Source organism: Branchiostoma floridae, chromosome 8, assembly GCF_000003815.2.
Source record: "Branchiostoma floridae strain S238N-H82 chromosome 8, Bfl_VNyyK, whole genome shotgun sequence".
Classification (NCBI taxonomy): Eukaryota; Metazoa; Chordata; class Leptocardii; order Amphioxiformes; family Branchiostomatidae; genus Branchiostoma; species Branchiostoma floridae.
In genome coordinates this window covers 2,556,736-2,570,524 of record NC_049986.1, presented here as the reverse complement: position 1 = coordinate 2,570,524, position 13,789 = coordinate 2,556,736, and the positions used below count along the sequence as shown (strand labels likewise).

Genomic DNA, 13,789 nt, shown 5'->3' with positions numbered 1-13,789 from the left:
TCACTTACAGTGCGCATTTACGGAAGCACTACACGATTATCCGCGCCACGATTTAAAATCAACTCGTGGAGAAGACAACATTTCCATGAAAAACAGACTAGACTGGCAAAGGCTTGAGGACGAAGTACTCCCATCTTGTTTTCAACATAAAGTACTGCCAAACGTATTTACCTGAATGGCAAAGGGTGAGTCTTACATAAACATTGGTGACCTACAATGTAGTTCTTTCACTTGCCATAAGAGCCACAGGCCTTGCCTCTGCCCTCTGTACCCTGGTCACAGATTACCTGACAATCATGTTGGCCCTGCAGAGAACAAGCCATGCAAACAACACTGACAGCTTTGACACCTTCCTCACTTCAATTCCTCGGAAAAAAAAAAAATTTTCTTCTTCTTCTGGTTATGTCCATCTGCCAAGGAATAGCTCATGAACTACTAACAGGTTTGACCTATCCATTTTCACCTGTTTTGTCCAACAATCCCAAACCTAGCCTGGATACCAGACCCCAGTTAATGACCTGACAAGATATAGCAGAAGTTACCTATTATATGGAATATTAACATAGTTTTCAACTCAGTCTATGCTATGACACTGTCAGCTTTATCTATGATTACTATGACAAAAATTATCTGTATACTCACCAAGAGTGAACAGCAAGATAGTAAATTTCTTTTCGAATCTAAGAATTATTGTAAGGGTTACAATATCAAGTAGATCTTGAACATGGCAGAGGCAATGTTGCTATAATATATAGTCTATAGCTTCATCTTTACTTACAAATCCCTTTTTTCAATTGTTCCTCCCTCCTCCAGTTTTTCACATCACTCACCAATTATCACGGAAAGATTGATCGCCAAGACTGGTCATTTATCACTCCTTTCTCAGGCCCCTCACTTCCATGAAAAATCGCAGCAGAAATTCACCTAGATTTGGAAGCCTTTCATTTGGTCTCTAGTTTCATTACCATGACAATTCACACGTGCCACACGTCTCAGTGTTTCAAAGGGCCAACCAGCTTAACCCATCTTTCGTTCAATCATTCTCCTGGACCCTACCTTCAACATTTGTCAGCACCTATTCAAAAAACAATTACAACCTCCATTCTCCTTATTGCACAGCACAATGCCTCATCAATATTTGCCAGTATTTACAAAACTACAAAGCTACAAAGTGACAGCTCTTCCCTTTCTAACATTCAATTTACAGTTTGGAAGATTTTATTCAAGATGATGCACAGAAGTCTGTAAGTTGAAATTTTGTGAATCCCCAGCCTCTAATCTATTTAGGTAACGGATTATGTACATGAGAGTGTGGAAACGGGTAGGGGTGTGATAAATACTTAGAAAGAGGAAAGAAACGTCTTTTATTTTCGATCCCTACCCCAGATTCAAATGGAACAGGCCTCAGTGATCTTGAAAATGTTGCTTCTGAAAATGAAGCCCTGCCTGTTATTTAAAATATCTTACCTTCTGACTATACTCATCATTGTGTTACTGTTAGTAAAATTCACCAGATATATGAAAAGAAAGAAAAAGAAGAAAAAAACTGAGCTAGTTTGCATCCGAACATGACTCAGAACATCCTTTTCCATAGATAAAGTGCCTCGCCCTATTTTCTGTAAATTGTAATGCACTTTAATCCCAAGGTAAAAAAGAGGTAAAAACATCCTATCACACTTGACTTAAACAAACAAATGATGATGCTTAAAATTTTGTTTACAATAAATAACAGCACTTCAGCAAACACGATTGTAAATACATCCCATTTTATGTTTTCCTATTTGCATTTGTGTTGCTTCTAATGTTCAGCAGTATCATGCTGATGATGACAAGGTGTCAGTGTGTACCACAGCAGTGTCTTTCTTCTCTGCCCCAGGACTGGACAGAGATCTGTTTACATAACCCTTCAACACTGGCTCCCAGGTTGGGGCCCCAGGGTATTATGACCTGAATCACATTCTGTGGGGCCTCTGAAAGGAAAACACTTTTCAAGTAACCTCCATTGACGGGACTTCATTTTTCATCTATTAGCGGCACAGATCTCAATTTCAGAGGACGTCAGCCCGCCCGCAATAACGGTAGCGCTTCTAATGCTGTAAAGCGGGTGCTGTAACATTAGCCACTTTTCACGGGGGCGCAAATTAGCAGAGCCTGCTGATAGGTCAACAGTGGGGCTAAAGAGGGGAGAGGTTCTTCTAGCTTCTGTGATTGGACTGGCACCACGCCAGGTTACCACCTGTTGGCTGGACCAAGAGCGCTCTACAAGTCCGACCTACTTCTTCACTTACAATTAGGCCTCCAGAATGTGGAATTGCCGGTTGGATTTTGCATGTAGCATGGTCCAGCTCTTGTAGGGTAATGTGATATGACTGGCCATTGACCTTTATACATGCTGGACAGCTGGAGGGAGCTCGGAACAACTGCAGATTTTAAATCCCAGGGCTTACTGGTAAAGAGCAACCCTTTATGTGGCTCAAAACTGATACTGTACCTCAACACTTGTTTTTCACTCAGGGCTGAGCTGAAAATGCAAATGTGGAACTCCAACCTCAAACTCAAAGCTCTAGTAACATGTTCGTACTTTGTTTGACAAAATTCTTTTCTACATTTCACACCAACTTATGAGTGATACTTTCATAGAACAACGTACGGTTACTTAGAAATATTTATATAGACATTTATATAACACCTGCATTTCTTTAGGGCAAATCATGTAAATCAACTGTACTTCCATTAATTTGTACTATCATATTCTAACCTTTTCTAAAAAATAAACATCATCTTTGTTGCAAATAACTTCAATAACAAGATCTCTGAGTCCTCATGACAAACAGGCAATAAACTAGGTCGTGACCTAATCATATATCCTGCTGTAGGCTGATGATGTTTGGGTAGGGAACTGCTCACATGGGAGTGAAGAGAGGGGAGGGGGGGCAGGGGGATGGTGAATGAAAGTGACCACAATACAGACACTAGCCTGGATACCAGACCGCTGCCCGATCTCAAAAATATCTACTTAGGCTGATGATGTTTGGGTAGGGAACTGCTCACATGGGAGTGAAGAGAGGGGAGGGGGGCAGGGGGAATGGTGAATGAAAGTGACCACAATACAGACACTAGCCTGGATACCAGACCGCTGCCCGATCTCAAAAATATCTACTTAGGCTGATGATGTTTGGGCTAGGAACTGCTCACATGGGAGTGAACAGAGGGGAGGGGGGCAGGGGGATGGTGAATGAAAAAAGTGACCACAATTTACAGATGCTATCCTGGAAACCAGACCCCAGCCCAATCTCAAATATATCTACGACAAGATAGATATATTTGAGATCTGGTATCCAGGATATACAGATATGTAGTGTAAAAGTCTTCGGGAAATAACTGAACTCAAATTTGGATGTTAGCTTAGATGATAACTTACTAGTGAAATTATCACAATGAAAATTTGACAAAACCATCTGCAATTATCAATAAAGCTTTTGCATAATTTGATACGATTGTAAGTTAGTCAGTTAGCGACGCATGGTGTGTTTGCTAACTAAGGTTTAGCAAGGATGTTATAAAAATGTCCTTGGATCTAGGTACTACACCCATTTGACCTTAGAGATAGACAGTTAGTGCACCTAACACTTTTTGGGAAGGCCAGGGCTCTAGCAAGCTTTTTTTTCCGCCAGCAAAGACGTCCCAACGTGCAGGGCACTTTGATTGACTGTCAGTCTGGGAAACAGCCTTACCAATGCCAACAACCGATTCAATCAACGCTGTCTGCTGCGGGAATAAGTTGGAGGCCAACAATATTGCAGCCCTTGTTGTTATAGTAACAAGGAGATATTGATAAAGAATACGGCAGAATGTTTGATCCGAGACATATAAATTTCTTTCTATTACATTTTCGTGATGATTTGCTCATATTCTGTAATTTATTTTTTAACCTTTATACACAATTTTTCCCGTGAAGGTTGACAGATTGTTTTTAACACTTTTCCATCCCAGCCAACAAAAGTTCTGTTTTGACAGAAAAACGGATGCTGGCTAGAGCCCTGGTGATGGCCAAAGGTGGACATTAGGGGTGGGTACTGGTACAGAAAATTCAGGTCCAGCTTCAGTCCAGGTTCAGAGGACCTAATTGTGTGTGAATGAGCAATACATAAACAAAGGAATCTGTTTGGTGGAGTATCCTATTTAACTGCCTCAGTTTATAACTTAGATCAAGTTTGACTGTAGAAACTTGGTAAAATTGACTACCGGGTATCAACTCTCCTACACTTCACTCTTACTATTTCCTTGGACCAATAAGCCCAAAACACATGTACGCCTGCCGCCGTAGTGCCGGTATACTCTGTTCATTTTTTAATCGGTCCAACATCCGTGTCAATGATTTTTCATGTCCTTTTTTTCCGGACCGGTCCAACAAGAAAAATTGGTTTTGGACCAGTACACCATACCAAGGATGTTTTATCAAGAGATAAAACCTCCTTGACCGTACCCACCCCTAGTGGACATTAAGTAACAATGGTAAACAATTCTGCAGGGACATGTTGCATAATTCATTTGGGCAGAACATCAAATGACTGAATAACATTGGAACCAAAAGAATGTTGTCACATCTGCCTTGTAAACAAAACAGTCTCTCCCCAAAAGTCTTGGTATCTATTTTTACTCAAAATTTTTCTTTCAGCCTACACAAGGAACCTTGAGACAAAATAACAATCATGAACTAGAGAAAATTCATTTCTAAGTACCTGACAATTTCAAAACATTAGTCTATAGCAGGTAATTGCATAAATAGAGATGAGGGAAAACAGACAGGTTGCTCTTGCCATGTGATGTACCAAGGTTTTCCAGATATCTCATAATATGCTTGTATTCAACTTCAAGGGGAACACATAGATACAAGCAATGATAGCATTTGTACGGGGTGTTTTAGAACCAAGGAATTTACCCATTTCATAATTCTATTGCAAGCTTTCTCAAAGCCACACCTACAATGAGGGTAGAATGAAAGAAACAGACTTTTAAAAAACAAAGCCTATCATGATCACCAATGGCTTCTGCTTAGTCACACAGTTATGTGGGGACTTCTAGGCAGTTATGGAATGTCCTAAAATACTTCTTTTCCTGAAATACCATTCCACAGCGAGTTAAACAATACAACCAAGTTCAAAGACAACATGCTTCACTGCTCAAAAAATGGCCAGAGACAGCCTATTCCAACCTTCAACCTACCAGGGCAGCCAATAAGCAATAGGCACAGAATTTGTTATGATTAATGGGGTTAGACTGCAGGACTCTAATCTCCAATACCAGGTAACCTACCCCAATGGCGATCTATCACCCTCTGTAATTTGCCACAATACTAGCACAAACTGGCATAATAAAGATATACCAATACAAAATGACAAGCACGGCCTTAATTTTAACAACAAACACAGGGCGATCATACTAACCACCAACGGTAACCACAGTACTATGGACTGCAGGGCAGGTGGGGAAGTCTGAAGACATCTGTGGTTGCTTGGTATACCTGGACTGGAGTCTCTGCAAATTTAGTTCCCGATGAAAAACATGAGCCAAGCTTTTCCAAGAAAAGAGCGGGTAAGATAAAAATGCTTAAGAGAAAAATTAATGAATTGGGCAAGGTCTTGAATATCTATTGGATTTGGCAGCTCGCGTGCAGGCCTGACCGGCACAGCATCTTATAACTATGATTAATTGGTCTGGGAGTAGGTTTTGCTTAAACTTAAGGCTGGAGGAACTACAATATCAGGTCCTCATCTTTTGCTGCTTTTTTTATTGCTTGAAGACATTGACAACAAAATTATTCACCGAAGGAACTAACCTCTAGGAAGTATTAAATGTATCATGATACAATAACTAACTATTTTTTTAACATGACCTGCGTACAGTAGTTATATTCTGCCTGAATAACTACTAGCACTAGTCTAGAGACAGTTTTTGGCTGTACACTGCTTTTGCTGGTGTTTCTTCTTCTTCTGACAATTCTAAGATTTATCAAGAACAGCAGTGACTGGAAACCTGCATTGCTAAAAGAAACGGGTTATCAACATGGTTGTAAGCCCTCACAATGCTATTGTTCCCCTATTGTTTATCTTCCAACAGCAAGCATTGGTCCTAAATTTTAATAGCTGATTCAAAAACAACCACTCTATTTTCTAATGATACAATAACATGTTTTGAGGTTGAAATACATCTTACAAAAGGTGGTAATACAGTGTTTGAATGTCACATTGTGTGCTGATGTTGCAAATAGAATCTTTTGTTTTCAATAAGACAGTGCATTATCTGATTGATCTATCCCTTATCTCCCAGCATTCCTAGCAACTACACATCATTTACAAGGGTCAAAGGGCACATGCACTGAAGGTCCTTGGCCTCAAAAAAAAGTAGGTTATTGGGTTTGGGGTACAAGTGGGACAACGTCCCGCTCAAAGTTTGCCTTACTTAATGGCGCGGCAACAATGGTGTGTACCTAACTACATCTAGTCAATCTAGTCTTAGCGCCAAGAGCTACCAGTGAGGTTTACTTCTCAGTGGTGATTTTAATCTGTGAACTGGTCTTTCTGCTTTTACATGGAGCATTGTCTTGATATCAGTTACTGTTCCCTTCTTTAATCTACCATTGTGGGCTAAAATTCTCCAACTGCTTTGTCCTTCCCAGTTCTGAATTCAAACAGAGGCAAGAAGTAGAAGTTCTCCGATGACTGCTATTAACTCATCAGATGAAGTTTAAAAAAAGGATAATAAATGGTTCCTTAATTTTCTCCCAGCTGCAAGCAATTACAAGTTTTGTGCAAAATGGCTACCATAACTGGCTGAAGGCTACACAACAGGTTGTTTGAAAATTTCCACTTGCAGCTAGTTGGTACATTTTCTGCATTTTCTGAAACTTCGCGATCCTTTCAATACAAACAGGGTTTTTATAATTTGTCCTCTGTCTTTCTAATTTTCTCTATCAAATGGTCAAAAAGTTGAGCTACACACAGTAACATTCTGGCTCAACTCCTTCAATTTGTTCTTCTTTAAGTTCCTCAAATCAATCCTTATTAGTGTCAGGGCAAGTAAACCCTTCCTGGTCGGCCATCTCTCTATTGTTCCCTTACACAAACATGGCACCCCGACCTCACATCTATCTGATTTACCTGTCAGGGTTTCAGGGAGGGGCCATTGTCTCCTCAGGTGGAAAATTGGACTTCAGACTTCCAACAGGTTTGTCAAGAAGTTCCCACGCACCTTAAGAAAGGAGCTATCCAGGCGGGGGTCTTGATATTAACTACCACATCGAAAAGCTGGATACAAGATTTGTGTTAAGCTTCACATTATATTCTTTGGTTAGAGAAAAGGTGATAGCTGACCATTTGTTTGGCAAGGATTCCATGGTTTTGGCTTGGGAAGATGTCAGATAAAGATCAATGATAAATTGCCAATGGCAACTCGAATCATCCGGTTTCAATAGTCTATAGATATATGGGCTAAACATTTGTCACTATGCCTCCTTGCTTTTTCTCACTTTGTCTACCTGTTACAATTTTCTTCATGAATAAAATGTTGATCGTTTGGTAATTACAATAGAACTTACTTTTATCTGTTTATGGACTTATTAGGGCTTTTTACTATATTTTGCCCAACCATAAATGCTTTTCTTATGACTTAAATGCAAAGAGTTCATTAGGTCAATTTGAGTTATCTGACCCAGATAACCATGTGATATAAAATATCTTAGCCTTTGGACTGTTGTGTAGTATACATTGCCACTCAGGCAGATGTTTGATTAGTAAGTTCTTCCCTGTATCTACTGAAACATTATACTCATAACCCAGTTAATACAGGAGCTACAAAAGATGACACACTTCCAGACAGGAAAAACTTTACCCATCCTCTTATGAACAAACAACGCAAAAAGATTAAACTTAACATACCTTAGCTACTCCATGTCTGCATTACAAACTTGTCAAAAAGTTTTTTTGAAAAAAAAATCCATGGCATTCTTGGTAATCTTAAAACATTAAATGGCCATATACAAACTGTTGTTTACTTTTTCCTGTTGAGTTGAGTAATGACTGTACACAACTAGTTTATCTATAACCTATTTTTGCACATATTTATGGTAACTGTGGCAAAAACATTCAAGTTGGGCATGACCACTAAAATACAAGACTACAAAACTACTTCTTTAACAAGCTAACTTGTTCTTTAAAAGAAACTTAAACTTAAGTTAAAGTTAAACATCATATCACCCTTGGGTTTAAAACTTTGGAACAGTTCTTTTTTACAATGTCTACCTACGAGTTTGATATTGGTTTGGACTTACTCGCTTGAAGTTCAGAATTTACATGTATAATTTCACTGCATACAAAAGTCATAATGTCATAAATAGAAGATTTTACACAAGATATACTAATTGGCTGTTCTTCAGATGTGTCAAGTCCTGCATGGAATTCTATTTTTGAAAGAAAAGAAAAATGTGAAAATGTGTGTTTAAAACCCCAAGGAATAAAAGCTGTATCTTCAATCTTGCTTTGAGATGAGGCCATCAACTATCTGTAGTTCTGTACAAAAAAATTTAACATTTCTTTGTCTCCAAAAAGTCCAATCTAAAAGTGCAGATGCATGAACAATCAACTCTAATTTAAAAAAAAAAGAATAGATCTAATTCGGGTAATTTTATGTTTACCTCCTTTCTGCTAAATTTAGCTTAGCTAACAATTTGCATCTATTTTTTCTTTGTTACACCTCCACATTACAGTTAGGCAGTGACTCATTTAAAAGTAGAATTAACTGACGCAAATGAACTCTTCTAAGTGGGATGCATTGTTTAACATACATGTATTTCTACCTGAACATATTGTACCTTAGGTTTAAAATAGTTTGCACCAGCTGAAGACAGAGTTCATCTGTTTGAACACACTGTTTGTCAATGAACTAAACCGTCCTTTTCTAAATAACCGAACAGGCATGAAGAGCTCTGTCGGACAAAGGGCTGGCAGGCCCTCCTGTTTGGATACAAAATGGACATCAAAGAGAGATCCTTCTCCGAGAGCCAGCTTTACTCATCTCTTTTTTAATCTACCTCGATTTTGCTGAAACCCGGAGAATCAATTGGTGAGGAGACAGGAGTAAATTAAATCAAGTAGACTGTGATGAACAGAAAACAAGACTTGGAATGATGATGTTAGAGGTTGTCAAGTGACCTTTCCCTAATAGGCGAATGCAGGGTTCAATGGTTGCCTTGTTTGCCTGACCCCCTTTCTCCCTAGGGAGGGGACAATGGGCAGCCAGCGCCCGATCTCCATGCCTCACCCAAAACAATTCACTCCATGCTAATCCAAACGAGAAAGGTCTCTTATCCTTTAGCTGGAGCTTCATTTGTTGGTGCCATCCCCACAAACTACAGTAAAACATATCTTCTTCCTATGACTCAAAGTTTGAGAAGGAAGCAAATACACATTTAGTGCTTCTCATAAAATTGATAAAGCGAAGAATGCTCTCTCTAGAGTGATCAGTACCTTTTTTTCTGAAGCAACCCAACGAGTTCTGCTGTAAACAACAGCATTTATCTCTATAAAAGATTTCCTTCCTTGTATAATGACAGATGATGCTAAACACAACTGATCATCACATTCAGGACTTGTAGGTTACTAACACTTTTTCAGTTTGGTCTTGGGAAAAGCAACTTGGTTTGTGGGCTTCATCGAAGATGGAACTCTTCAAAACTGGAAAGAAAAAGAACACCTACATTCAAAACATTGGTATCAGATCCTATCTAATCATTGGTAGCATATTTGGCATAAGCACTGTCCAAATATTGGACAGTTTCTGGGTTTTATAAAAGAAGCCTTGCTCGGAGTATTGTTCTTCCTAAATACAGACCAGTGCGGTCAGGAGAAACAAGAAGTATATGTAAAATAGAAAAGCATACATACAAAATCAAAAATGTAAATTTTGCTCCCACAGATTTAAATGGTAAACTTTGACAAACTTTTTCGGAAAACGTGAACATTGGAAACCATTCCTCATAGGAGAAAACAATGGAACAGACACATTCCAACCCTATCCCATCTCCCAATAACCCATACTATTCCAACACAATAACTCCATTTCTGATAACGTTACATGTACTTGAAAACTTGGGTTGCTTTGTTCCATTCTACCAGCAAGGAGGTTATAGGGTTAAATAGACGGCATAATTCTATCTTTTCAAGTACCATATTGCTACCAGATCATTCTGTGACAGAGAAAATGGGTGATAAAGCTAGTAGAACTTCTGGTGCGAAGGGAGCTGCATTTGGGGTCAGGTTTAGTCCAGTCCTTATAGAGACATTTGGCATCTGGGGGACAAAAGGGTGCGACCCTGGCCATGACCTGGTCAACCCAAGGTTACTTCACTTCACAATTTTCACAAAATGCTTCCAAAACTTTGACCACAAAATCTGTTAATCGCAACGTTAAACATGCAAATGGAAGAATCCGTTGCTTGAAAACATTATATACAATAGATAGGTTCTACTTTTTCTGATACACACTCTTCCACTGCACCTCAGTTACAAGAAAATACTGTGAGAAAACCGGCGGCTGTCCGAAATTGGTCAAGTTTCTCCGTAAAATTCAGTACAGTAGCATAAAAGACATTGTAAATGTTGGGAGCTCTGTCCAAGAAGCAAATGTATGCATGTGTCTTCCTTTGGGAGTTTGAAGTTTAATAGATTTTGTTTTTATTGGAGATTTTGTGTGTGTGTAAGGGTGGCTCCAGAAATGCCCAATGCCATTGTTCCAAGGGCACACAATGAGATAGGGTTAGCGGCCTGGGAAAAATAAGCACCCCAGCTGCTGACCATCCTCAATAGCTGACCATGACAGATGAAAAGAAGGGAACCACGGACAAAGGGCTGACCAGGGCAAAAAGGGAACCCCTCGGTCATGGTGAAAATCTACGGCCTTTCACATGGAGACGAGAACTGGAAAGGCGGACAAAACAGTCGCCTCAGAGGAGGACAAGGTCTCTAAAAACTGAAAATTGCCCGCCGCCCCCACTTGCTGGAACCCGATTATCTTCGTGTGTGTAGTGTGAACTCGTGAATCTTTTACGTGTGTGAAACGAGCACTGAGGGACAGAAAAATAAACCAAAAATACTTTTCATCAACAACGAACAAGGCCATAAGGTTCGTTGTACACGTAGACCTAACTTGATTTCGGAGAATTGTTGTAATCAACACCGTAAAAACACGGAAGGTCGTGGCTCTGTAACCGACATCACACCACTCCGGCGGCGGGAACGAGTGGTCATAATCCCGCCCGGGGATAGTAGTGTTTATCGAGCAAACTCTACAACCGGGAGTGTTTTCCTTTTAGAAAAACGTGGTGTACATTAAGTACGATAAACCTTCTTCTCTGAAACCAATGCTGCTTCTAAACTACGTCCTAGCTCATTTAGGTAAGACAAACCGATCACAAGTTTGATGGTCAAGCGGAGAGCGATTGCCCCAGTGCAGTTCCCTATAAACAACGACCCGCCATTCACACATACACGCCACACACAATCACCTGTTAAAAATTTGCATTTCGCAACCTGCGTGCATTTTTACACAAACTTTAATCAACCACCGAGCCAGGAACAACAACTTTAAACCTGTGCCCAGCGCCGATCGGGAACCCCTACCCGGCCGGCACAGTTCAACCGAGGCGGGCGGCCGGAGAGGGGAAAAGCAGCGCTGTTGTCGTTGCCGGGGCTTTTGAACTGAACTAGTCCTCCTATCCAGGACGGCACACGGCCAGGGCCGGCAAAAGCCACGTTGTACCACGCGGTAACGTGCCCTACTTCCCTATGTTTACGGTGAAGTTGCCTACACGACGGGGACTTACTTGGTGAAACGGGTGAAACACCGGCAGCGGTTGTCACGGCCAGCGGGCTGGCCTGACCGAGGAGAAGGGACCCGGGGAAGGCCGGGGACGATGCGGAGCCTCCTCCCGGCACGCCCCCAGCGCCAAGGCCGGGACTTCTGTCCATGTCCATCGGTGACTATTGTCTTGAGGTAGTTGAGGTCACAGGTGGAGGTTTTGATCGTCCTTCCTAGGATCGCATGGCCCGGCGGACAGTCGGTTCAGGCCGTATCTTCCGTCCAGCTAAATGTATGGCGTGCAAGATTCAAACCCGCACCGCGCACTTGACCTAGATTTTCCTTTGTAGCAGTATATCCCTCCGCGGAACAACATTGGAAGTTATCGCTTCCCAGTCGTCCAGCTCATTCCTATGTCTCTTAAAATTGTCAAAAAATGTCTTTATATTCTTACGCATACGCTGATACACCACAGTTGCACTTGACTTGTTATGTATCATTTCATAGGTCAACAACGAGGATCTATTTTCTGTCCGCAGACAAGGGCTCGCGGAGGCGGTGGGTGCGTGCAGCGGTGGGTCAAGCCTCATGACCTTTCGACATTTACATACACCCACAATCCTCCAACTTGCGATTTGCATTTGGATGAGGGGCTGACCTAGTTTCTAAGGACATGCGCATACACCTGCTGGGACGTGCCCCGCCCATCATCACAGGAAGGGTCAGTTTACAACCGCGTGGCTCGGAGGGACAGTCCATAACACGCCTTCCATACAGGGACAGCCACGCGGACTGGTCACAGTACACAGCCGTCCTTCACACTCTAACCGACCGTCCGTCAGCTGAAGACCACCCCTGTTAGCAAAGTGGTGATCAAACAGCATTCAAAGAATGACATTTATAGACAATACCGCTGCAAGCTAGCTTACATGCACGTAGGACGTTATATAATGTTATTGGCATGGCCATTAGAGGTCTATTACATCATGATAAAAGAAAAGATGATGTGAAGATTCGAAGCATGTTAAAAATGATAACAGCTGAGAAACCAGTTGGGCCAAACATGTACAATACAAAAAAGACCACAATTTCATTTTGCAATTTTCACCGCTTATACAAATGCTTGCATTGTACGTGCGCAATTCTATCCGCCATATACAATATATGGACCGCATGTTATTTGATATACGTTATGAAATTAGGTGGCGGCGCACGCTCAGTTTCATATATCCGCCATAAGCTTAATAGAGACATTTATTGTGATCATATCTTCGAGGTTTGTTTCTGTTGAAATTGCCTATTGGCATCTTCTGATAGTTTGATAGTTTGTTTGTTTTGAAACCTTAGCGACAACATTTCTTATTCAATGGATATTAATGTGGTATCTATTACATTTGGCGTCGTCGTCCCATTAACGTAGTACGTCTTTCTTATTTTTGTATATGTCACACCTGTTTGATTCCATGTTTTGAACCAAAAAGCTTCAACATTCATAACTATCCAATGAAAAATAGGAGCCTAACGTTAAGATAGCTGTAAAATCGTTTGTCATTGGTTACGAATATAACGTTATGGTAGATATGTACGTACATGTGCTTTTGTCGGGTTGTCAGCACTTATTTCTATACGTCATTTTCTTAAACCTGCACATAATATCTCAATATATACTAGTATTACCGAATGACCAAAGTAGCAACACGAGTTGAAACATCACAATCTAGCTGCAAAATTACTTTTAAGACAATATAGTTGTCCAACATGGAATAAGGAAATATCTTTTTTATTTTGAACACAATCCCTTTCTTAACTATTTGTTTGTTTTCTTGTTTGCTTCTTGTTGTTGTAAACAACACTGTCGTCACCAGCTTTATCCTATATATGTGCCTGCACAAAATTGATATGTTTGAACTTTATTTATTCATGAGAATCTCAGATC

At 40.5% G+C, this 13,789-nt stretch overlaps 1 protein-coding gene and 1 long non-coding RNA gene across 4 annotated transcripts in view; one reads left to right on the top strand and one right to left on the bottom strand.

Annotated features, from left to right (window-relative positions):
* Positions 1-12,297, bottom strand: part of LOC118420453 (nuclear receptor subfamily 6 group A member 1-like) — a 107,576-nt gene extending 95,279 nt beyond the window's left edge. Inside the window, exon 1 of one of the 3 annotated variants that reach the window (XM_035827255.1) lies at positions 11,879-12,297. In XM_035827255.1, coding sequence (XP_035683148.1) covers positions 11,879-12,029 — 151 coding nt within the window. In that variant the 5' untranslated portion in view covers positions 12,030-12,297. The remainder of the gene's footprint in view (positions 1-11,878) is intronic. The other 2 variants (XM_035827257.1, XM_035827260.1) reach the window with 2 other exon arrangements.
* Positions 11,877-13,756, top strand: LOC118420576. The gene is made up of 2 exons (XR_004831756.1): positions 11,877-12,031; positions 12,393-13,756. It is a non-coding gene; the product is annotated as an uncharacterized LOC118420576 (long non-coding RNA).
* Positions 13,757-13,789: the final 33 nt, after the last annotated feature.